This window comes from Petromyzon marinus, chromosome 72, assembly GCF_048934315.1.
Source record: "Petromyzon marinus isolate PM22_M1 ecotype Great Lakes invasive population chromosome 72, UKy_Petmar_22M1.pri1.0, whole genome shotgun sequence".
NCBI lineage: Eukaryota > Metazoa > Chordata > Hyperoartia > Petromyzontiformes > Petromyzontidae > Petromyzon > Petromyzon marinus.
The window spans coordinates 2,205,233-2,231,947 of NC_133738.1; the positions used below are offsets into that span (position 1 = coordinate 2,205,233).

The 26,715-nt window shown below is 49.8% G+C and overlaps 1 protein-coding gene across 2 annotated transcripts in view; it reads right to left on the reverse strand.

The window, feature by feature from the left end:
* Positions 1 to 1,535: 1,535 nt before the first annotated feature.
* Positions 1,536 to 26,715, reverse strand: part of LOC116938184 (uncharacterized) — a 30,891-nt gene continuing 5,711 nt past the window's right edge. The window contains exons 2-5 of one of the 2 annotated variants that reach the window (XM_076055652.1): positions 23,675 to 23,774; positions 8,771 to 8,868; positions 6,772 to 7,128; positions 1,536 to 1,770 (exon numbers count right to left, since the gene is read on the reverse strand). In XM_076055652.1, the coding sequence (XP_075911767.1) occupies positions 1,661 to 1,770; positions 6,772 to 7,128; positions 8,771 to 8,868; positions 23,675 to 23,774 (665 nt within the window). In that variant the 3' untranslated portion in view covers positions 1,536 to 1,660. The remainder of the gene's footprint in view (positions 1,771 to 6,771; positions 7,129 to 8,770; positions 8,869 to 23,674; positions 23,775 to 26,715) is intronic. The other variant, XM_076055653.1, reaches the window with a different exon arrangement.

The window sequence follows — 26,715 nt, forward strand, 5'->3', positions numbered from 1 at the left end:
GTGTGTGTGTCTCTGTGGGTCTCTGTGGGTCTCTGTGTCTTTGTGGGTCTCTGTGGGTCTCTGTGTGTCTCTCTGGGTCTCTGTATGTCTATGTGGGTCTCTGTGGGTCTCTGTGTGTCTCTGTGTGTGTCTCTGTGGGTCTCTGTGTGTCTCTGTGGGTCTCTGTGTGTCACTGAGTCTCTGTGTGTCTCTGTGTGTGTCTCTGTGTCTCTGTGTGTCTCTGTGTGTCTTTGTGTGTCTCTGTGCGTTTCTGTGGGTCTCTGTGGGTCTCTCTGAGTCTCTGTGTGTCTCTGTGTGTCGCTGTGGGTCTCTGTGGGTCTCTGTGGGTCTCTGTGTGTGTCTCTGTGTCTCTGTGTGTGTCTCTGTGTGTGTCTGTGTCTCTGTGTGTGTCTCTGTGTGTCTCTGTGGGTCTCTGTGTGTCTCTGTGGGTCTCTGTGGGTCTCTGTGTGTCTCTGTGGGTCTCTGTGGGTCTCTGTGGGTCTCTGTGTGTCTGTGGGTCTCTGTGCGTCTCTCTGTGTCTCTGTGTGTGTCTCTGTGTCTCTGTGTGTGTCTCTGTGTGTGTCTGTGTCTCTGTGTGTGTCTCTGTGTGTGTCTCTGTGTGTCTCTGTGGGTCTCTGTGTGTCTCTGTGTGTCTCTGTGTGTCTCTGTGGGTCTCTGTGTGTCTCTGTGGGTCTCTGTGTGTCTGTGGGTCTCTGTGCGTCTCTGTGTGTCTCTGTGTGTCTCTGTGTGTCTGTGTGTGTGTCTCTGTGGGTCTCTGTGGGTCTCTATGTGTCTCTGTGTGTTTCTGTGTCTCTGTGTGCTTAGATTATTTGGCTGCTTTACAGTCCTAGATGATGCTGGTGATGACATCAGCCACTTGGTTGAGCTGCTACCGCCACCATGATCACCACCATCACCACCATCATCACCACCATCACCACCATCATCACCACCATCATTACCACCATCACCACCATCACCACCACCATCACCACCACCATCACCACCACCATCACCACCACCATCACCACCACCATCATCACCACCATCACCACCATCACCACCACCACCATCACCACCACCACCATCACCACCACCACCATCACCACCATCATCACCACCATCACCACCACCATCACCACCACCACCACCATCACCACCACCATCACCACCACCATCATCACCACCATCACCACCATCACCACCACCATCACCACCACCACCATCACCACCACCATCACCACCATCATCACCACCATCATCACCACCATCACCACCATCATCACCACCATCATCACCACCATCACCACCATCATCACCACCATCACCACCATCATCATCACCACCATCACCATCACCACCATCACCACCACCATCACCACCATCACCACCATCACCACCATCACCACCATCACCATCACCACCACCACCACCATCACCACCACCACCACCATCATCACCATCACCACCATCACCACCACCACCACCATCACCACCACCATCACCACCACCACCACCATCACCACCACCATCACCACCATCACCACCATCACCATCACCACCATCACCACCACCATCACCACCATCACCACCATCATCATCATCACCACCATCACCACCACCATCTCCACCACCACCATCACCACCATCTCCACCACCACCATCACAGCATCCCGCGTTCCTATTGGCTGGCTCTGAGAGCCTCGTCGGCCAATGAGATCTTCTCGTCCAGTTGCCGTGGAGACCGGAGGAGCTGCCGCAGTGCATCGTGGGGGATTTCCAGCAGCATTCCTGAGGGTGACATCAGCAGCAGCATCATCAGCAGTAGAATCATCATCATCAGCAGCATCATCATCAGCATCATCATCAGCATCATCATCAGCATCATCATCAGCATCATCATCAACAGCATCATCAGTAGTATAATCATCATCAGCAGCAGCATCATCATCATCAGCAGTAGAATCATCAGCAGCAGCATCATCATCATCAGCGTCATCATCAGCAGTAGAATCATCATCATCAGCATCATCATCAGCAGTAGAATCATCATCAGCAGCATCATCAGCGTCATCATCAGCAGCATCATCAGCGTCATCATCAGCAGCATCATCAGCGTCATCATCAGCAGTAGAATAATCATCAGCAGTAGAATAATCATCAGCAGCATCATCAGCGTCATCATCAGCAGTAGAATCATCATCAGCAGCATCATCAGCAGTAGAATCATCATCAGCAGCATTATCAGCAGTAGTAGAATCATCATCAGCATCATCATCAGCAGCAGCAGTAGAATCATCATCAGCAGCATCATCAGCAGTAGAATCATCATCAGCAGCATCATCAGCAGTAGAATCATCAGCAGCAGCATCATCAGCAGCATCAGCAGCGTCATCATCAGCGTCATCATCATCATCAGCGTCATCATCAGCGTCATCATCATCTGCAGCATCATCAGCGTCATCATCAGCAGTAGAATCATCAGCAGCATCATCAGCAGCATCATCAGCGTGATCATCATCAGCAGCATCATCATCAGCGTCATCATCAGTAGTCGAATCATCATCAGCATCATCAGCGTCATCAGTAGTCGAATCATCATCAGCAGCATCATCAGCAGTAGAATCATCATCAGCAGCATCATCAGCAGTAGAATCACCAGTAGAATCATCATCAGCAGCATCGTCAGCCTCATCATCACCAGTAGAATCATCATCAGCAGCATCATCATCAGCAGCATCATCATCATCAGCAGAAGAATCATCATCAGCAGTATAATCATCAATATCATCATCAGCAGCATCAGTAGCATCATCAGCAGCAGGAGAATCATCATCAACAGCATCATCATCAGCAGTAGAATCATCAGCAGCAGCATCATCATCAGCATCATCATCATCAGCAGCAGTAGAATCATCATCAGTATCATCATCAGGAGTAGCATCATCATCAACAGTAGAATCATCATCAGCATCATCATCAGGAGCAGCATCATCATCAGCAGCAGTAGAATCATCATCAGTATCATCATCAGCATCATCATCAGCAGCAGTAGAATCATCATCAGGCTTGTCATCATCATTACCATCATCACCATCACCACCACCATCACCACCACCACTACCACCACCATCACCATCACCACCATCACCACCATCACCACCATCACCATCACTACCATCACCAGCACCACCACCACCACTACCACCATCACCATCAACAACAACCGCCATTCGCCACTAAGTGGCGGTGACGTCACCACGACGCTTATGCCAGGCTATGTGCACCGTGAGGCCACGTGAAGTGTCGAACGCCCGCTGGCAGGAGGTCACTGGGCAGACCCAGGTGCCACGGGTCGACTGACTGAGATGACTGGCTGATGCACCACCTGTGCCCCCTACTGTGCCAACCTGCTGTGCTTTAGCCACCCGGCGCTCCGCTCGTTGTTGTGAGCGTCGCTCCTCTGCCCTCCGTTGTTGTTGAAGGGCGACTGCCTCCAACTGCCCAGTAGCATCCTTCACGAGCCTCCTCCACAGAGGCCGATCTTGACACCGCTGGTACCAGTCATCGGCAAGTCCACTCAGCTCCACGTCCTCCTGTACCACATCACTCCATCTCTTCTCTAGCCCGTGCCGCGCCCGCTTAGCCCCCTCAATCCAGCCAAACAAAAGCTGTTTCGGCATGTGGTGGCTGGGCATGCGGGCTACATGACCCAGCCATCGCAGCCTTGCCTGCCGGAGGAGCTCACCGATGGGACCCTGCCCAGATCTTTCAAGGATTTGTGAGCTCCTCACACAATCCAGTCTGGTTAAACTCAGGATGGATCGTAGGCAAGCCAGCCTAAATGTTTCTAACCGGCGAAGATGTTCCATTAGGGGGGTCCACGTTTCGCAAGCGTAGAGAAGGGAGGGAATGACCGTGGCCGAGAAGACCTGAAGCTTAGTGCGGAGCGACAGACCAGGTAGCTTCCACACAGCGTTACGCAACCGATGAAAAGATATTGCCGCTCGACTGATTCGGAGTGAGACCTCTGCTGTTAAACTGGAGCCAGTCATAAGCACACTGCCCAGGTATGGGAAACTCTCCACTCTCTCCACAACTGCCCCATCACCGATTGGGAGTTGTGGGGGTGGAGTGTCCGATGGTACAAAATACCCAGGCAGGTGCTTAGTTTTGGTGGGGCTGATGGTAAAGCCCCACCTCTTAGTGGCACGCTCCAGTCTCAGCAGCAGCGTCTCCAACTCCTCCTCTGACTGAGCAGCTATTACCAAATCATCAGCATACATAACGTGGTTGAGCAATAGGGAGCCATCCCTTGACCGCACCCGGGCATCGATTAGCCTCCCATTATATCTGTACCATATGGAGATTCCCCCGGTACAGCTATTGAAGGCTTCACGAACTACGTGGTCAAAATAGATGTTAAATAATGTGGGAGCCAGAGGACATCCCTGTCGCACCCCAAGGTGTACAGGGAATGGCTCTGACTCCCGGCCACGTAGTTTTACCCGGGCCCGTTCACCATCATGAAGGTCCTTAATGATCGTGAGCAGAGGGTCAGGTACTCCAAAAGCACGAAGAACGACCCAGAGCCCAGGCCTACTGATGGTATCATAGGCCTTGACCAGGTCAATAAAGCAGAGATGTAGGTCTTGTTGGAATTCCCTACACCTCTGCTGTAGCAGACGGACAGAAAATATGGCATCTGTGCAGGACCGCCCTTTCCTGAAACCGCATTGGGGCTCCGCAAGCCTCTCCTCAGCGTGCCTGGCAAGGCGATGCTGAATAATCCTTGCCAGGACCTTTCCCGGCACACTGAGGAGTGAGATGCCCCTGTAGTTGTTACAGTCTGTGCGGTCCCCCTTCTTAAAAAGGGGGACCACCAGGGCATCCTTCCAATCCTGCGGAACCCGTCCAGTGGTCCAGACTGTTGTTATGATGTCATATAGGGCAGTCTGTGCACAAACGCCACCCTCCCTCAGCATTTCGCTTGGGAGATCATCTCTGCCCGCTGCCTTTCCTGGTCTCAGACTCCGGATCGCCTTCAATACTTCCTCAGCAGATGGCACCTCAGCCAGCCACTCACAGGGGGTGACTTCTTCCAATATTTGAGGCACCGCAGCCTCAGCAGGGTCATCCTCACTTTGTGCCATGATGTTTTCCTGGCTGAGGGATTTTCCCTCCTCCAGGACCTCACAGAAATGCTCAGCAAATCTGCGAACCTGTTCCTGGGGGTCGGAGATTGGATCACCGTTTTTTCCCCTAATGATGGTAATAGGTGTGGCGCTGCAGGTTACTTTTTTGATGGAGTTAAATAGAGATTTGTGATCACGGGCCACTGAGGCAGACTCCATCTCCTCAGCAACCCGCGACCACCACCCATCCTTGCAGCGCCTCACGGCTCTCCGAACCTCCGAGCGAAGGCTGCGGTAAGCCTCCTCATTCTCTAACGTGGGATTCTGTAGCCGATGACAGTGGGCCTGTCGCTTTTTCTCAACCATCCTGAACACCTCCTCTGTCAGCCACGGTCTCTGGGGAGGTCTGGACCGCGTACCCAAAGCAGCCATTGGAGCTGCATGAGTCACAGTCCTAAACCTCGCCCATTTACCCTCGACATCAGGAGGAGTCGGGGACGATGCCAATCCCAGCCGCAAGCGATGATGAAATTCTCGCTTGCAACTTTCATCAGATAACTGAGACCAGGCCACTTTATGTTGGAATGGGGTCCTGGGTGTACACCCACCACCGGAGTGGAAGAATGGCAGGCGCATCTTACAGATGACTAGTCGATGGTCAGAGGGCAGATCAGCTCCACGGTAGGTCCTGGTGTCAAGGACATGGGCTCGCATTCGCTGGTCCGTCACTATGTAGTCCAGCAGATGTTCTTGCTTGGACCCGGCATGCATCCATGCTGTTGTGTGGATGCGCCGATGCCGGAACAGCGTGTTGGTAATTACAAGCCCATGGGCTGCACAAAAATCTAGCAGCCTCCTACCGTTGTTATTGAGCTGATCTGGCCCATGCCCTCCAATCACTCCAGACCAGGTGCCAGTATCATGACCAACTCGGGCATTGAAGTCACCCAACATGATGACTCTATCCCGAGGGGCCACTTTAGCCAGCACCTGTGACAGGAGGTCATAGAAGGCATCTGACTCATCGGCTTTGCCTGCATCCCTCCACGGATGTTCATCTTCGGTGGGGGCATAAGTAACCATGACCACCATTCCTCGCCTCCGGTTGATGGGAAGGCGAGCCCAAAGTAGCCTGGGGCTTACAGCTTCCCACACCTCACCGCCACGCTCCCACGCCCCCTTCATTCTTTTGTTCAAAAGAAGACCCACACCCTGTTGTTTGGCAGTCTGCTGCCCCGAGTAGAGGACTGTCCACCCCTCATGGTGGCAGGAGCCAGAGCCGGTCCACCGGACCTCCTGAATGCCGCATAGATCCTGGCTTTTCGTTGTTTCTGGAGTAGCCCCGAGGGTAGGTATTCAATCTCCTGGCTCCGCCAATTGGGGTTTGGCCAGGAGACGTCATAGACGCCTGGCCCCCCGGGGCCTCCATCACCACCATCACCACCGTCACCACCATCACCATCACTACCATCATCACCACCACCATCACCACCACCATCACCACCATCACCACTACCACTACCACCACCACCACCACCATCACCACCATCACCACCATCACCACCACCACTACCACCACCACCATCACCACCATCACCACCACCACCACCACTACCACCACCACCATCACCACCATCACCACCACCACCATCATCACCTGTGATGACATCGGCTGTCTTTGCTCTCCCGGACGCCACGAGGTATCTGTAGAGTTGCTCGCCCAGCTCATCATCATCACCATCACCACCACCATCACCACCATCACCACCACCACCATCACCACCATCACCATCATCCTGCTGCTGCTGCTGCAGCTGCTGCTGATGTTGCTTGAGAGCCTCTTGAGCCTTAGAGACCATAGCCTTGAGTACGTGATGGCTACGATCACCATCACCACCATCACCACCATCACCGCCATCACCACCATCACCACCATCACCGCCATCACCACCATCACTGCCATCACCGCCGGCCAGGAGTTTCAGAGTATCCATGTCCAGCTCCAGGAGCATTCCTAGCGGGGAGTGGGGCAAGTGGCGTTAGTAGCGAGTATCAGCAGCAGTGTCTATGTACTACACACACCACACACACAGACAAAGCTACCCCAGGTAGCCTCTAGCAGGGCTGTAGGGGCAAGTGCTGTTAGTAGTAGCGAGTAGCAGCAGCAGTGTCTATGTACTACACACACCACACACACAGACAAAGCTACCCCCAGGTAGCCTCTAGCAAGGCTGTAGGGGCAAGTGCTGTTAGCTAGCGAGTAGCAGCAGCAGTGTCTATGTACTACACACACCACACACACAGACAAAGCTCCCCCAGGTAGCCTCTAGCAAGGCTGTAGGGGTAAGTGCTGTTAGCTAGCGAGTAGCAGCAGCAGTGTCTATGTACTACACACACCACACACACAGACAAAGCTCCCCCAGGTAGCCTCTAGCAGGGCTGTAGGGGCAAGTGCTGTTAGCTAGCGAGTAGCAGCAGCAGTGTCTATGTACTACACACACCACACACAGACAAAGCTACCCCAGGTAGCCTCTAGCAGGGCTGTAGGGGCAAGTACTGTTAGTAGCGAGTAGCAGCAGCAGTGTCTATGTACTACACACACCACACACACACAGACAAAGCTACCCCCAGGTAGCCTCTGCCAGGGCTGTAGGGGCAAGTGCTGTTAGCTAGCGAGTAGCAGCAGCAGTGTCTATGTACTACACACACCACACACACAGACAAAGCTACCCCAGGTAGCCTCTAGTAGGGTTGTAGGGGCAAGTGCTGTGAGTAGCGAGTAGCAGCAGCAGTGTCTATGTACTACACACACCACACACACAGACAAAGCTCCCCCAGGTAGCCTCTAGCAGGGCTTTAGGGGCAAGTGCTGTTAGTAGCGAGTAGCAGCAGCAGTGTCTATGTACTACACACACCACACACACAGACAAAGCTCCCCCAGGTAGCCTCTAGCAGGGCTTTAGGGGCAAGTGCTGTTAGTAGCGAGTAGCAGCAGCAGTGTCTATGTACTACACATACCACACACAGACAAAGCTCCCCCAGGTAGCCTCTAGCAGGGCTGTAGGGGCAAGTGCTGTTAGTAGCGAGTAGCAGCAGCAGTGTCTATGTACTACACATACCACACACACAGACAAAGCTACCCCAGGTAGCCTCTAGCAGGGCTTTAGGGGCGAGTGCTGTTAGTAGCGAGTAGCAGCAGCAGTGTCTATGTACTACACACACCACACACACAGACAAAGCTCCCCCAGGTAGCCTCTAGCAGGGCTGTAGGGGCAAGTGCTGTTAGTAGCGAGTAGCAGCAGCAGTGTCTATATACTACACACACCACACACAGACAAAGCTCCCCCAGGTAGCCTCTAGCAGGGCTGTAGGGGCAAGTGCTGCTAGTAGCGAGTAGCAGCAGCAGTGTCTATGTACTACACACACCACACACACAGACAAAGCTACCCCAGGTAGCCTCTAGCAGGGCTGTAGGGGCAAGTGCCGTTGGCTAGCGAGTAGCAGCGCTACCTATGAAGGCTACCGGCACTGTGGCCAGCACCACGCCCGGCCGCCTTTGTCTCTCCCCGAGTCGCGATGCTGACTGCTAGTACCACACACCACCGCAGCAGGTACTCATTTTGAGGCCGAGTGGATCTAGGGGAGGGCCCGCCCACCGCGAGAGTCACCGGTGATGCGGGAGCAGTTGTCCGGGCATAGTTTCTCAACTCGGGGATAGAGAAGCTCTCCAAGCCTGTCTCTCTCTCTCCAGAACCTGCGCGGACACAGAGTGAGGCAGACACAGACAGAGAAAGACACGCGCAGATAAACACACATAGACACACAGACACAACAACAACCGCCATTCACCACTAAGTGGCGGTGACGTCACCACGACGCTTGTGCCAGGCTATGTGCACCCTGAGGCCACGTGAAGTGTCGAACGCCCGCTGGCAGGAGGTCACGGGGCAGACCCAGCAGGTGCCACGGGTCGACTGACTGAGATGACTGGCTGATGCACCACCTGTGCCCCCTACTGTGCCAACCTGCTGTGCTTTAGCCACCCGGCGCTCCGTTCGTTGTTGTGAGCGTCGCTCCTCTGCCCTCCGTTGTTGTTGGAGGGCGACTGCCTCCAACTGCCCAGTAGCGTCCTTCACGAGCCTCCTCCACAGAGGCCGATCTTGACACCGCTGGTACCGGTCATCGGCAAGTCCACTCAGCTCCACGTCCTCCTGTACCACATCACTCCATCTCTTCTCTAGCCCGTGCCGCGTCCGTTTAGCCCCCTCGATCCGGCCGAACAAAAGCTGTTTCGGCATGCGGTGGCTGGGCATGCGGGCTACATGACCCAGCCATCGCAGCCTTGCCTGCCGGAGGAGCTCACCGATGGGACCTTGCCCAGATCTTTCAAGGATTTGTGAGCTCCTCACACAATCCAGCCTGGTTAAACCCAGGATGTATCGTAGGCAGTGCCCAGCCTGAATGTTTCTAACCGTCGAAGATGTTCCATTAGGGGGGCCCACGTTTCGCAAGCGTAGAGAAGGGAGGGAATGACCGTGGCAGAGAAGACCTGAAGCTTAGTGCGGAGCGACAGACCAGGTAGCTTCCACACAGCGTTACGCAACCGATGAAAAGATATTGCCGCTCGAATGATTCGGAGTGAGACCTCTGCTGTTAAACTGGAGCCGGTCATAAGCACACTGCCCAGGTATGGGAAACTCTCCTATGGGAGACTTTAACATTGGAGTCTATGGGAGACTTTAGCATTGGAGTCTATGGGTAGAGACTTTAACATTGGAGTCTATGGGAGACTTTAACATTGGAGTCTACGGGAGACTTTAACATTGAAGTCTATGGGAGACTTTAACATTGGAGTCTATGGGAGACTTTAACATTGGAGTCTATGAGAGACTTTAACATTGGAGTCTTTGGGAGAGTTTAACATTGGAGTTTATGGGAGACTTTAACATTGGAGTCTATGGGAGACTTTAACATTGGAGTCTATGGGAGACTTTAACATTGGAGTCTATGGGAGACTTTAACATAGGAGTCTATGGGAGACTTTAACATAGGAGTCTATGGGAGACTTTAACATTGGAGTCTATGGGAGACTTTAACATTGGAGTCTATGGGAGACTTTAACATTGGAGTCTATGGGAGACTTTAACATTGGAGTCTATGGGAGACTTTAACATTAGTGTCTATGGGAGACTTTAACATTGAAGTCTATGGGAGACTTTAACATTGGGGTCTATGGGAGACTTTAACATTGGAGTCTATGGGAGACTTTAACATTGGAGTCTATGGGAGACTTTAACATTAGAGTCTATGGGAGACTTTAACATTGGAGTCTATGGGAGACTTTAACATTGAAGTCTATGGGAGACTTTAACATTGGCGTCTATGGGTAGAGACTTTAACATTGGAGTCTATGGGTAGAGACTTTAACATTGGAGTCTATGGGTAGAGACTTTAACATTGGAGTCTATGGGTAGAGACTTTAACATTGGAGTCTATGGGTAGAGACTTTAACATTGGAGTCTATGGTTAGAGACTTTAACATTGGAGTCTATGTGAGACTTTAAAATTGGAGTCTATGGGTAGAGACTTTAACATTGGAGTCTATGGGTAGAGACTTTAACATTGGAGTCTATGGGTAGAGACTTTAACATTGGAGTCTATGGGTAGAGACTGTAACATTGAAGTCTATGGGTAGAGACTTTAACATTGGAGTCTATGGGTAGAGACTTTAACATTGGAGTCTATGGGTAGAGACTTTAACATTGGAGTCTATGGCTAGAGACTTTAACAATGGAGTCTATGGGTAGAGACTTTAACATTGGAGTCTATGGTTAGAGACTTTAACATTGGAGTCTATGTGAGACTTTAAAATTGGAGTCTATGGGTAGAGACTTTAACATTGGAGTCTATGGGTAGAGACTTTAACATTGGAGTCTATGGGTAGAGACTGTAACATTGAAGTCTATGGGTAGAGACTTTAACATTGAAGTCTATGGGTAGAGACTTTAACATTGGAGTCTATGGGTAGAGACTTTAACATTGGAGTCTATGGGTAGAGACTTTAACATTTGAATCTATGGGTAGAGACTTTAACATTGGAGTCTATGGGTAGAGACTTTAACATTGGAGTCTATGGGTAGAGACTTTAACAATGGAGTCTATGGGTAGAGACTTTAACATTGGAGTCTATGGGTAGAGACTTTAACATTGGAGTCCATGGGTAGAGACTTTAACATCGGAGTCTATGGGTAGAGACTTTAACATTGGAGTCTATGGCTAGAGACTTTAACAATGGAGTCTATGGGTAGAGACTTTAACATTGGAGTCTATGGGTAGAGACTTTAACATTGGAGTCTATGGGTAGAGACTTTAACATTAGAGTCTATAGGTGGAGACTTTAACATTGGAGTCTATGGGTAGAGACTTTAACATTGGAGTCTATGGGAGACTTTAACATTGGAGTCTAGGGGAGACTTTATCATTGGAGTCTATGGGTAGAGACTTTAACATTGGAGTATATGGGTAGAGACTTTAACATTGGAGTCTATGGGTAGAGACTTTAACATTGGAGTCTATGGGTAGAGACTTTAACATTGGAGTCTATGGGTAGAGACTTTAACATTGGAGTCTATGGGTAGAGACTTTAACATTGGAGTCTATGGGTAGAGACTTTAACATTAGAGTCTATAGGTGGAGACTTTAACATTGGAGTCTATGGGTAGAGACTTTAACATTGGAGTCTATGGGAGACTTTAACATTGGAGTCTAGGGGAGACTTTATCATTGGAGTCTATGGGTAGAGACTTTAACATTGGAGTATATGGGTAGAGACTTTAACATTGGAGTCTATGGCTAGAGACTTTAACATTGGAGTCTATGGGTAGAGACTTTAACATTGGAGTCTATGGGTAGAGACTTTAACATTGGAGTCTATGGGTAGAGACTTTAACATTGGAGTCTATGGGTAGAGACTTTAACATTGGAGTCTATGGGTAGAGACTTTAACATTAGAGTCTATAGGTGGAGACTTTAACAATGGAGTCTATGGGTAGAGACTTTAACATTGGAGTCTATGGGTAGAGACTTTAACATTGGAGTCTATGGGTAGAGACTTTAACATTAGAGTCTATAGGTGGAGACTTTAACATTGGAGTCTATGGGTAGAGACTTTAACATTGGAGTCTATGGGAGACTTTAACATTGGAGTCTAGGGGAGACTTTATCATTGGAGTCTATGGGTAGAGACTTTAACATTGGAGTATATGGGTAGAGACTTTAACATTGGAGTCTATGGGTAGAGACTTTAACATTGGAGTCTATGGGTAGAGACTTTAACATTGGAGTCTATGGGTAGAGACTTTAACATTGGAGTCTATGGGTAGAGACTTTAACATTGGAGTCTATGGGTAGAGACTTTAACATTAGAGTCTATAGGTGGAGACTTTAACATTGGAGTCTATGGGTAGAGACTTTAACATTGGAGTCTATGGGAGACTTTAACATTGGAGTCTAGGGGAGACTTTATCATTGGAGTCTATGGGTAGAGACTTTAACATTGGAGTATATGGGTAGAGACTTTAACATTGGAGTCTATGGCTAGAGACTTTAACATTGGAGTCTATGGGTAGAGACTTTAACATTGGAGTCTATGGGTAGAGACTTTAACATTGGAGTCTATGGGTAGAGACTTTAACATTGGAGTCTATGGGTAGAGACTTTAACATTGGAGTCTATGGGTAGAGACTTTAACATTAGAGTCTATAGGTGGAGACTTTAACATTGGAGTCTATGGGTAGAGACTTTAACATTGGAGTCTATGGGAGACTTTAACATTGGAGTCTAGGGGAGACTTTATCATTGGAGTCTATGGGTAGAGACTTTAACATTGGAGTATATGGGTAGAGACTTTAACATTGGAGTCTATGGGTAGAGACTTTAACATTGGAGTCTATGGGTAGAGACTTTAACATTGGAGTCTATGGGTAGAGACTTTAACATTGGAGTCTATGGGTAGAGACTTTAACATTGGAGTCTATGGGTAGAGACTTTAACATTGGAGTCTATGGGTAGAGACTTTAAGATTGGAGTCTATGGGTAGAGACTTTAACATTGGAGTCTATGGGTAGAGACTTTAACATTGGAGTCTATGGGTAGAGACTTTAACATTGGAGTCTATGGGTAGAGACTTTAACATCGGAGTCTATGGGTAGAGACTTTAACATTGGAGTCTATGGCTAGAGACTTTAACAATGGAGTCTATGGGTAGAGACTTTAACATTGGAGTCTATGGGTAGAGACTTTAACATTGGAGTCTATGGGTAGAGACTTTAACATTAGAGTCTATAGGTGGAGACTTTAACATTGGAGTCTATGGGTAGAGACTTTAACATTGGAGTCTATGGGAGACTTTAACATTGGAGTCTAGGGGAGACTTTATCATTGGAGTCTATGGGTAGAGACTTTAACATTGGAGTATATGGGTAGAGACTTTAACATTGGAGTCTATGGGTAGAGACTTTAACATTGGAGTCTATGGGTAGAGACTTTAACATTGGAGTCTATGGGTAGAGACTTTAACATTGGAGTCTATGGGTAGAGACTTTAACATTGGAGTCTATGGGTAGAGACTTTAACATTAGAGTCTATAGGTGGAGACTTTAACATTGGAGTCTATGGGTAGAGACTTTAACATTGGAGTCTATGGGAGACTTTAACATTGGAGTCTAGGGGAGACTTTATCATTGGAGTCTATGGGTAGAGACTTTAACATTGGAGTATATGGGTAGAGACTTTAACATTGGAGTCTATGGCTAGAGACTTTAACATTGGAGTCTATGGGTAGAGACTTTAACATTGGAGTCTATGGGTAGAGACTTTAACATTGGAGTCTATGGGTAGAGACTTTAACATTGGAGTCTATGGGTAGAGACTTTAACATTGGAGTCTATGGGTAGAGACTTTAACATTAGAGTCTATAGGTGGAGACTTTAACAATGGAGTCTATGGGTAGAGACTTTAACATTGGAGTCTATGGGTAGAGACTTTAACATTGGAGTCTATGGGTAGAGACTTTAACATTAGAGTCTATAGGTGGAGACTTTAACATTGGAGTCTATGGGTAGAGACTTTAACATTGGAGTCTATGGGAGACTTTAACATTGGAGTCTACGGGAGACTTTAACATTGAAGTCTATGGGAGACTTTAACATTGGAGTCTATGGGAGACTTTAACATTGGAGTCTATGAGAGACTTTAACATTGGAGTCTTTGGGAGAGTTTAACATTGGAGTTTATGGGAGACTTTAACATTGGAGTCTATGGGAGACTTTAACATTGGAGTCTATGGGAGACTTTAACATTGGAGTCTATGGGAGACTTTAACATAGGAGTCTATGGGAGACTTTAACATAGGAGTCTATGGGAGACTTTAACATTGGAGTCTATGGGAGACTTTAACATTGGAGTCTATGGGAGACTTTAACATTGGAGTCTATGGGAGACTTTAACATTGGAGTCTATGGGAGACTTTAACATTAGTGTCTATGGGAGACTTTAACATTGAAGTCTATGGGAGACTTTAACATTGGGGTCTATGGGAGACTTTAACATTGGAGTCTATGGGAGACTTTAACATTGGAGTCTATGGGAGACTTTAACATTAGAGTCTATGGGAGACTTTAACATTGGAGTCTATGGGAGACTTTAACATTGAAGTCTATGGGAGACTTTAACATTGGCGTCTATGGGTAGAGACTTTAACATTGGAGTCTATGGGTAGAGACTTTAACATTGGAGTCTATGGGTAGAGACTTTAACATTGGAGTCTATGGGTAGAGACTTTAACATTGGAGTCTATGGGTAGAGACTTTAACATTGGAGTCTATGGTTAGAGACTTTAACATTGGAGTCTATGTGAGACTTTAAAATTGGAGTCTATGGGTAGAGACTTTAACATTGGAGTCTATGGGTAGAGACTTTAACATTGGAGTCTATGGGTAGAGACTTTAACATTGGAGTCTATGGGTAGAGACTGTAACATTGAAGTCTATGGGTAGAGACTTTAACATTGGAGTCTATGGGTAGAGACTTTAACATTGGAGTCTATGGGTAGAGACTTTAACATTGGAGTCTATGGCTAGAGACTTTAACAATGGAGTCTATGGGTAGAGACTTTAACATTGGAGTCTATGGTTAGAGACTTTAACATTGGAGTCTATGTGAGACTTTAAAATTGGAGTCTATGGGTAGAGACTTTAACATTGGAGTCTATGGGTAGAGACTTTAACATTGGAGTCTATGGGTAGAGACTGTAACATTGAAGTCTATGGGTAGAGACTTTAACATTGAAGTCTATGGGTAGAGACTTTAACATTGGAGTCTATGGGTAGAGACTTTAACATTGGAGTCTATGGGTAGAGACTTTAACATTTGAATCTATGGGTAGAGACTTTAACATTGGAGTCTATGGGTAGAGACTTTAACATTGGAGTCTATGGGTAGAGACTTTAACAATGGAGTCTATGGGTAGAGACTTTAACATTGGAGTCTATGGGTAGAGACTTTAACATTGGAGTCTATGGGTAGAGACTTTAACATCGGAGTCTATGGGTAGAGACTTTAACATTGGAGTCTATGGCTAGAGACTTTAACAATGGAGTCTATGGGTAGAGACTTTAACATTGGAGTCTATGGGTAGAGACTTTAACATTGGAGTCTATGGGTAGAGACTTTAACATTAGAGTCTATAGGTGGAGACTTTAACATTGGAGTCTATGGGTAGAGACTTTAACATTGGAGTCTATGGGAGACTTTAACATTGGAGTCTAGGGGAGACTTTATCATTGGAGTCTATGGGTAGAGACTTTAACATTGGAGTATATGGGTAGAGACTTTAACATTGGAGTCTATGGGTAGAGACTTTAACATTGGAGTCTATGGGTAGAGACTTTAACATTGGAGTCTATGGGTAGAGACTTTAACATTGGAGTCTATGGGTAGAGACTTTAACATTGGAGTCTATGGGTAGAGACTTTAACATTAGAGTCTATAGGTGGAGACTTTAACATTGGAGTCTATGGGTAGAGACTTTAACATTGGAGTCTATGGGAGACTTTAACATTGGAGTCTAGGGGAGACTTTATCATTGGAGTCTATGGGTAGAGACTTTAACATTGGAGTATATGGGTAGAGACTTTAACATTGGAGTCTATGGCTAGAGACTTTAACATTGGAGTCTATGGGTAGAGACTTTAACATTGGAGTCTATGGGTAGAGACTTTAACATTGGAGTCTATGGGTAGAGACTTTAACATTGGAGTCTATGGGTAGAGACTTTAACATTGGAGTCTATGGGTAGAGACTTTAACATTAGAGTCTATAGGTGGAGACTTTAACAATGGAGTCTATGGGTAGAGACTTTAACATTGGAGTCTATGGGTAGAGACTTTAACATTGGAGTCTATGGGTAGAGACTTTAACATTATAGTCTATAGGTGGAGACTTTAACATTGGAGTCTATGGGTAGAGACTTTAACATTGGAGTCTATGGGAGACTTTAACATTGGAGTCTAGGGGAGACTTTATCATTGGAGTCTATGGGTAGAGACTTTAACATTGGAGTATATGGGTAGAGACTTTAACATTGGAGTCTATGGGTAGAGACTTTAACATTGGAGTCTATGGGTAGAGACTTTAACATTGGAGTCTATGGGTAGAGACTTTAACATTGGAGTCTATGGGTAGAGACTTTAACATTGGAGTCTATGGGTAGAGACTTTAACATTAGAGTCTATAGGTGGAGACTTTAACATTGGAGTCTATGGGTAGAGACTTTAACATTGGAGTCTATGGGAGACTTTAACATTGGAGTCTAGGGGAGACTTTATCATTGGAGTCTATGGGTAGAGACTTTAACATTGGAGTATATGGGTAGAGACTTTAACATTGGAGTCTATGGCTAGAGACTTTAACATTGGAGTCTATGGGTAGAGACTTTAACATTGGAGTCTATGGGTAGAGACTTTAACATTGGAGTCTATGGGTAGAGACTTTAACATTGGAGTCTATGGGTAGAGACTTTAACATTGGAGTCTATGGGTAGAGACTTTAACATTAGAGTCTATAGGTGGAGACTTTAACATTGGAGTCTATGGGTAGAGACTTTAACATTGGAGTCTATGGGAGACTTTAACATTGGAGTCTAGGGGAGACTTTATCATTGGAGTCTATGGGTAGAGACTTTAACATTGGAGTATATGGGTAGAGACTTTAACATTGGAGTCTATGGGTAGAGACTTTAACATTGGAGTCTATGGGTAGAGACTTTAACATTGGAGTCTATGGGTAGAGACTTTAACATTGGAGTCTATGGGTAGAGACTTTAACATTGGAGTCTATGGGTAGAGACTTTAACATTGGAGTCTATGGGTAGAGACTTTAAGATTGGAGTCTATGGGTAGAGACTTTAACATTGGAGTCTATGGGTAGAGACTTTAACATTGGAGTCTATGGGTAGAGACTTTAACATTGGAGTCTATGGGTAGAGACTTTAACATCGGAGTCTATGGGTAGAGACTTTAACATTGGAGTCTATGGCTAGAGACTTTAACAATGGAGTCTATGGGTAGAGACTTTAACATTGGAGTCTATGGGTAGAGACTTTAACATTGGAGTCTATGGGTAGAGACTTTAACATTAGAGTCTATAGGTGGAGACTTTAACATTGGAGTCTATGGGTAGAGACTTTAACATTGGAGTCTATGGGAGACTTTAACATTGGAGTCTAGGGGAGACTTTATCATTGGAGTCTATGGGTAGAGACTTTAACATTGGAGTATATGGGTAGAGACTTTAACATTGGAGTCTATGGGTAGAGACTTTAACATTGGAGTCTATGGGTAGAGACTTTAACATTGGAGTCTATGGGTAGAGACTTTAACATTGGAGTCTATGGGTAGAGACTTTAACATTGGAGTCTATGGGTAGAGACTTTAACATTAGAGTCTATAGGTGGAGACTTTAACATTGGAGTCTATGGGTAGAGACTTTAACATTGGAGTCTATGGGAGACTTTAACATTGGAGTCTAGGGGAGACTTTATCATTGGAGTCTATGGGTAGAGACTTTAACATTGGAGTATATGGGTAGAGACTTTAACATTGGAGTCTATGGCTAGAGACTTTAACATTGGAGTCTATGGGTAGAGACTTTAACATTGGAGTCTATGGGTAGAGACTTTAACATTGGAGTCTATGGGTAGAGACTTTAACATTGGAGTCTATGGGTAGAGACTTTAACATTGGAGTCTATGGGTAGAGACTTTAACATTAGAGTCTATAGGTGGAGACTTTAACATTGGAGTCTATGGGTAGAGACTTTAACATTGGAGTCTATGGGAGACTTTAACATTGGAGTCTAGGGGAGACTTTATCATTGGAGTCTATGGGTAGAGACTTTAACATTGGAGTATATGGGTAGAGACTTTAACATTGGAGTCTATGGGTAGAGACTTTAACATTGGAGTCTATGGGTAGAGACTTTAACATTGGAGTCTATGGGTAGAGACTTTAACATTGGAGTCTATGGGTAGAGACTTTAACATTGGAGTCTATGGGTAGAGACTTTAACATTGGAGTCTATGGGTAGAGACTTTAAGATTGGAGTCTATGGGTAGAGACTTTAACATTGGAGTCTATTGGTAGAGACTTTAACATTGGAGTCTATGGGTAGAGACTTTAACATTGGAGTCTATGGATAGAGACTTTAACATTGGAGTCTATGGGTAGAGACTTTAACATTGAAGTCTATGGGTAGAGACTTTAACATTGGAGCCTATGGGAGACTTTAACATTGGAGTCTATGGGTAGAGACTTTAACATTGGAGTCTATGGGAGACTTTAACATTGGAGTCTATGGGAGACTAACATTGGAGCCTATGGGAGACTTTAACATTGGAGCCTATGGGTAGAGACTTTAACATTGGAGTCTATGGGTAGAGACTTTAACATTGAAGTCTATGGGTAGAGACTTTAACATCGGAGCCTATGGGAGACTTTAACATTGGAGTCTATGGGTAGACTTTAACATTGGAGTCTATGGGAGACTTTAACATTGGAGTCTATGGGAGACTAACATTGGAGCCTATGGGAGACTTTAACATTGGAGCCTATGGGTAGAGACTTTAACATTGGAGTCTATGGGTAGAGACTTTAACATTGGAGTCTATGGGTAGAGACTTTAACATTGGAGTCTATGGGTAGAGACTTTAACATTGGAGTCTATGGGAGACTTTAACATTGGAGTCTATGGGAGACTGTAACATTGGAGCCTATGGGAGATTTTAACATTGGAGCCTATGAGTAGAGACTTTAACATTGGAGTCTATGGGAGACTTTAACATTGGAGTCTATGGGTAGAGACTTTAACATTGGAGTCTATGGGTAGAGACTTTAACATTGGAGTCTGTGGGTAGAGACTTTAACATTGAAGTCTATGGGTAGAGACTTTAACATTGGAGTCTATGGGTAGAGACTTTAACATTGGAGTCTATGGGTAGAGACTTTAAAATTGGAGTCTATGGGTAGAGACTTTAACATTGAAGTCTATGGGTAGAGACTTTAACATTGGAGTCTATGGGAGACTTTAACATTGGAGCCTATGGGAGACTTTAACATTGGAGCCTATGAGTAGAGACTTTAACATTGGAGTCTATGGGAGACTTTAACATTGGAGTCTATGGGTAGAGACTTTAACATTGGAGTCTATGGGTAGAGACTTTAACATTGGAGTCTGTGGGTAGAGACTTTAACATTGAAGTCTATGGGTAGAGACTTTAACATTGGAGTCTACGGGTAGAGACTTTAACATTGGAGCCTATGGAAGACTTTAACATCGGAGTCTATGGGTAGAGACTTTAACATTGGAGTCTATGGGTAGAGACTTTAACATTGGAGTCTATGGGTAGAGACTTTAACATTGGAGTCTATGGGTAGAGACTTTAACATTGGAGTCTACGGGTAGAGACTTTAACATTGGAGTCTATGGGTAGAGACTTTAACATTGGAGTCTATGGGAGACTTTAACATTGGAGTCTATGGGTAGAGACTTTAACATTGGAGCCTATGGGTAGAGACTTTAACATTGGAGTCTATGGGTAGAGACTTTAACATTGGAGTCTATGGGAGACTTTAACATTGGAGTCTATGGGTAGAGACGTTAACATTGGAGTCTATGGGAGACTTTAACATTGGAGTCTATGGGAGACTTTAACATTGGAGCCTATGGGAGACTTTAACATTGGAGCCTATGGGTAGAGACTTTAACATTGGAGTCTATGGGTAGAGACTTTAACATTGGAGTCTATGGGAGACTTTAACATTGGAGTCTATGGGTAAAGACTTTAACATTGGAGTCTATGGGTAGAGACTTTAACATTGGAGTCTATGGGTAGAGACTTTAACATTGAAGTCTATGGGTAGAGACTTTAACATTGGAGTCTATGGGTAGAGACTTTAACATTGGAGTCTATGGGTAGAGACTTTAACATTGGAGTCTATGGGTAGAGACTTTAACATTGGAGTCTATGGGTAGAGACTTTAACATTGGAGCCTATGGGAGACTTTAACATTGGAGTCTATGGGTAGAGACTTTAACATTGGAGTCTATGGGTAGAGACTTTAACATTGGAGTCTATGGGAGACTTTAACATTGGAGTCTATGGGAGACTTTAACATTGGAGCCTATGGGAGACTTTAACATCGGAGCCTATGGGTAGAGACTTTAACATTGGAGTCTATGGGTAGAGACTTTAACATTGGAGTCTATGGGAGACTTTAACATTGGAGTCTATGGGTAGACTTTAACATTGGAGTCTATGGGTAGAGACTTTAACATTGGAGTCTATGGGTAGAGACTTTAACATTGGAGTCTATGGGTAGAGACTTTAACATTGGAGTCTATGGGTAGAGACTTTAACATTGGAGTCTATGGGTAGAGACTTTAACATTGGAGACTATGGGAGACTTTAACATTGGAGTCTATGGGAGACTTTTGAATTCCCCTCCACGGGAATTTTCTTGCATTCGCCAGCGAGGATGTATCTGGGGGTTTGTTGGGGCAAGTGCTGTTAGCAGCGTCTATGAAGGCTACCGGCACTGTGGCTACACACACAGAGGGGGTGGGTGGCCAGCACCACGCCCGGCCGCCTTTGTCTCTCCACCAGTGCTGGAGATGTTCACTACGCTGCACCAGGTACTCATTTGAGGAGAGGCCCAGGACCGGTTCAGATAATCGTCACCGGTGGTGTTGGCCGTGAGCGGGAATCGAACCCGGGACGCCGGGTTCGTAGCGCAGCGTAGCGCTAAACACACACACACAGACACACACGCACAGACACACACACAGACACACACACACAGACACAACAACAACCGCCATTCACTACTAAGTGGCGGTGACGTCACCACGACGCTTGTGCCAGGCCATGTGCACCTTGAGGCCACGTGAAGTGTCGAACGCCCGCTGGCAGGAGGTCACGGGGCAGACCCAGCAGGTGCCACGGGTCGACTGACTGAGATGACTGGCTGATGCACCACCTGTGCCCCCTACTGTGTCAACCTGCTGTGCTTTAGCCACCCGGCGCTCCGCTCGTTGTTGTGAGCGTCGCTCCTCCGCCCTCCGTTTTTGTTGGAGGGCGACTGCCTCCAACTGCCCTGTAGCGTCCTTCACGAGCCACCTCCACAGAGGCCGATCTTGACAACGCTGGTACCAGTCATCGGCAAGTCCACTCAGCTCCTCCTCCTCCTGTACCACATCACTCCATCTCTTCTCTAGCCCGTGCCGCGCCCGTTTAGCCCCCTCGATCCGGCTGAACAAGAGCTGTTTGGGCATGCGGTGGCTGGGCATGCGGGCTACATGACCCAGCCAACGCAGCCTTGCCTGCCGGAGGAGCTCACCGATGGGACTTTGTCCACCTCTTTCGATGATTTGTGAGCTCCTCACACAATCCAGCCTGGTTAAACCCAGGATGGATCGTAGGCAGGCTAGCCTAAATGTTTCTAACCGGCGAAGATGTTCCATTAGGGGGGTCCACGTTTCGCAAGCGTAGAGAAGGGAGGGAATGACCGTGGCCGAGAAGACCTGAAGCTTCGTGCGGAGTGACAGACCAGGTAACTTCCACACAGCGTTACGCAACCGATGAAACGATATTGACGCTCGACTGATTTGGAATGAGACCTCTGCTGTTAAACTGGAGCTGGTCATAAGCACACTGCCTAGGTATGGGAAACTCTCCACTCTCTCCACAACTGCCCCATCACGGATTGGGAGTTGTGGGGGTGGAGTGTCCGATGGTACAAAATACCCAGGCAGGTGCTTAGTTTTGGTGGGGCTGATGGTAAGGCCCCACCTCTTAGTGGCACGCTCCAGTCTCAGCAGCAGCGTCTCCAACTCCTCCTCTGAGTGAGCTGCAATTACCAAATCATCGGCATACATAACGTGGTTGACCAATAGGGAGTCATCCCTTGACCGCACCTGGGCATCGATCAGACTCCCATTATATCTGTACCATATGGAGATTCCCCCGGTACAGCTATTGAAGGCTTCACGAACTACGTGGTCGAAATAGATGTGAAATAATGTTGGAGCCAGAGGACATCCCTGTCGCACCCCAAGGTGTACAGGGAATGGCTCTGACTCCCGGCCATGTAGTTTTACCCGGGCCCGCTCACCATCGTGAAGGTCCTTAATGAGCGTGAGCAGAGGGTCAGGGACTCCGAAAGCACGAAGAACAACCCAGAGCCCAGGCCTACTGATGGTAGCAAAGGCCTTGACCAAGGTCAATAAAGCAGAGATGTAGGACTTGTTGGAATTCCCTACACCTCTGCTGTAACAGACGGACAGAAAATATGGCATCTGTGCAGGACCGCCCTTTCCTGAAACCGCATTGGGGCTCCGCAAGCCTCTCCTCAGCGTGCCTAGCAAGGCGATGTTGAATAATCCTTGCCAGGACCTTTCCTGGCACACTGAGGAGTGAGATGCCCCTGTAGTTGTTACAGTCTGTGCGGTCCCCCTTCTTAAAGACACACACAGACACACACAGACACACACACAGACACAAACAGACACAGACACACACACAGACATACACAGACACACACAGACAGACACACACAGACAGACACATACAGATAGACACACACACAGACACACTGACACACACTGACACACACAGCCACGTGCAGTGTGTTGACGTCACCACGAGGTGGCGATGTCTCCACACGGCACGAGGCTAAAGAGTAAACATCGCTAGCACTGGGGGAGAGACAAAGGCGGCCGGACGTGGTGCTGACCACCCACCCTGTGTGTACCACAGTGTCAGTAGCCTTCATAGGTGCTCGCTAACAACACTTGCCCCTACAGCCCTGCTAGAGGCTACCTGGGGTAGCTTTGTCTGTGTGTGGTGTGTGTAGTACATAGACACTGCTGCTGCTACTCGCTACTAACAGCACTTGCCCCTACAGCCCTGCTAGAGGCTACCTGGGGGAGCTTTGTCTGTGCCTCACTCGTCAATGGCCGCTGCCGCTCGCTCCACCCTCGCTCGCAGAGTCTCCGGGCACCGCAGCAGCGACGAAAGCTCCGTGACGGAGAGCTCCATCAGGGAGCCTAGGGGCGGAAGAGGGCGAGACACGGAGCTCCATCAGGGAGCCTAGGGGCGGAGGAGGGCGAGACACGGAGCTCCATCAGGGAGCCTAGAGGCGGAGGAGGGGGCGAGACACGGAGCTCCATCAGGGAGCCTAGGGGCGGAGGAGGGGGCGAGACACGGAGCTCCATCAGGGAGCCTAGGGGCGGAGGAGGGGGCGAGACACGGAGCTCCATCAGGGAGCCTAGGGGCGGAGGGGGGGGGGGGGCGAGACACGGAGCTCCATCAGGGAGCCTAGGGGCGGAGGAGGGGGCGAGACACGGAGCTCCATCAGGGAGCCTAGGGGCGGAGGGGGTCGAGACACGGAGCTCCATCAGGGAGCCTAGGGGCGGAGGAGGGGGCGAGACACGGAGCTCCATCAGGGAGCCTAGCGGCGGAGGAGGGCGAGACACGGAGCTCCATCAGGGAGCCTATGGGCGGAGGGGGGGGCGAGACACGGAGCTCCATCAGGGAGCCTAGGGGCAGAGGAGGGGGCGAGACACGGAGCTCCATCAGGGAGCCTAGGGGCGGAGGAGGGGGCGAGACACGGAGCTCCATCAGGGAGCCTAGGGGCGGAGGAGGGGGCGAGACACGGAGCTCCATCAGGGAGCCTAGGGGCGGAGGAGGGGGCGAGACACGGAGCTCCATCAGGGAGCCTAGGGGCGGAGGAGGGGGCGAGACACGGAGCTCCATCAGGGAGCCTAGGGGCGGAGGGGGGGTCGAGACACGGAGCTCCATCAGGGAGCCTAGGGGCGGAGGAGGGGGGCGAGACACGGAGCTCCATCAGGGAGCCTAGGGGTGGAGGAGGGGGCGAGACACGGAGCTCCATCAGGGAGCCTAGGGGCGGAGGAGGGGGCGAGACACGGAGCTCCATCAGGGAGCCTAGGGGCGAAGGAGGGGGCGAGACACGGAGCTCCATCAGGGAGCCTAGGGGCGGAGGAGGGGGCGAGACACGGAGCTCCATCAGGGAGCCTAGGGGCGGAGGGGGGGGTGGGCGAGACACGGAGCTCCATCAGGGAGCCTAGGGGCGGAGGAGGGGGCGAGACACGGAGCTCCATCAGGGAGCCTAGGGGCGGAGGGGGTCGAGACACGGAGCTCCATCAGGGAGCCTAGGGGCGGAGGAGGGGGCGAGACACGGAGCTCCATCAGGGAGCCTAGCGGCGGAGGAGGGCGAGACACGGAGCTCCATCAGGGAGCCTATGGGCGGAGGGGGGGGGGCGAGACACGGAGCTCCATCAGGGAGCCTAGGGGCAGAGGAGGGAGCGAGACACGGAGCTCCATCAGGGAGCCTAGGGGCGGAGGAGGGGGCGAGACACGGAGCTCCATCAGGGAGCCTAGGGGCGGAGGAGGGGGCGAGACACGGAGCTCCATCAGGGAGCCTAGGGGCGGAGGGGGGGTCGAGACACGGAGCTCCATCAGGGAGCCTAGGGACGGAGGAGGGGGGCGAGACACGGAGCTCCATCAGGGAGCCTAGGGGCGGAGGAGGGGGCGAGACACGGAGCTCCATCAGGGAGCCTAGGGGCGGAGGAGGGGGCGAGACACGGAGCTCCATCAGGGAGCCTAGGGGCGGAGGAGGGGGCGAGACACGGAGCTCCATCAGGGAGCCTAGGGGCGGAGGAGGGGGCGAGACACGGAGCTCCATCAGGGAGCCTAGGGGCGGAGGGGGGGGGTCGAGACACGGAGCTCCATCAGGGAGCCTAGGGGCGGAGGAGGGGGGCGAGACACGGAGCTCCATCAGGGAGCCTAGGGGCAGAGGAGGGGGCCGAGACACGGAGCTACATCAGGGAGCCTAGGGGCGGAGGAGGGGGCGAGACACGGAGCTCCATCAGGGAGCCTAGGGGCGGAGGAGGGGGCGAGACACGGAGCTCCATCAGGGAGCCTAGGGGCGGAGGAGGGGGCGAGACACGGAGCTCCATCAGGGAGCCTAGGGGCGGAGGAGGGGGCGAGACACGGAACTCCATCAGGGAGCCTAGGGGCGGAGGAGGGGGCGAGACATGGAGCTCCATCAGGGAGCCTAGGGGCGGAGGAGGGGGCGAGACACGGAGCTCCATCAGGGAGCCTAGGGGCGGAGGAGGGGGCGAGACACGGAGCTCCATCAGGGAGCCTAGGGGCGGCGGAGGGGGCGAGACACGGAGCTCCATCAGGGAGCCTAGGGGTGGAGGAGGGGGCGAGACACGGAGCTCCATCAGGGAGCCTAGGGACGGAGGAGGGGGCGAGACACGGAGCTCCATCAGGGAGCCTAGGAGCGAAGGGGGGGGGGGTCGAGATACGGAGCTCCATCAGGGAGCCTAGGGGCGGAGGAGGGGGGCGAGACACGGAGCTCCATCAGGGAGCCTAGGGGCGGAGGAGGGGGCGAGACACGGAGCTCCATCAGGGAGCCTAGGGGCGGAGGAGGGGGCGAGACACGGAGCTCCATCAGGGAGCCTAGGGGCGGAGGAGGGGGCGAGACACGGAGCTCCATCAGGGAGCCTAGGGGCGGAGGAGGGGGCGAGACAAGGAGCTCCATCAGGGAGCCTAGGGGCGGAGGAGGAGGCGAGACACGGAACTCCATCAGGGAGCCTAGAGGCGGAGGAGGGGGGCGAGACACGGAGCTCCATCAGGGAGCCTAGGGGCGGAGGAGGGGGCGAGACACGGAGCTCCATCAGGGAGCCTAAGGGCGGAGGGAGGGGGGGTCGAGACACGGAGCTCCATCAGGAAGCCTAGGGGCGGAGGAGGGGGCGAGACACGGAGCTCCATCAGGGAGCCTAGGGGCGGAGGAGGGGGGCGAGACACGGAGCTCCATGAGGGAGCATAGGGGCGGAGGAGGGGGCGAGACACGGAGCTCCATCAGGGAGCCTAGGGGCGGAGGAGGGGGCGAGACACGGAGCTCCATCAGGGAGCCTAGGGGCGGAGGAGGCGGCGAGACACGGAGCTCCATCAGGGAGC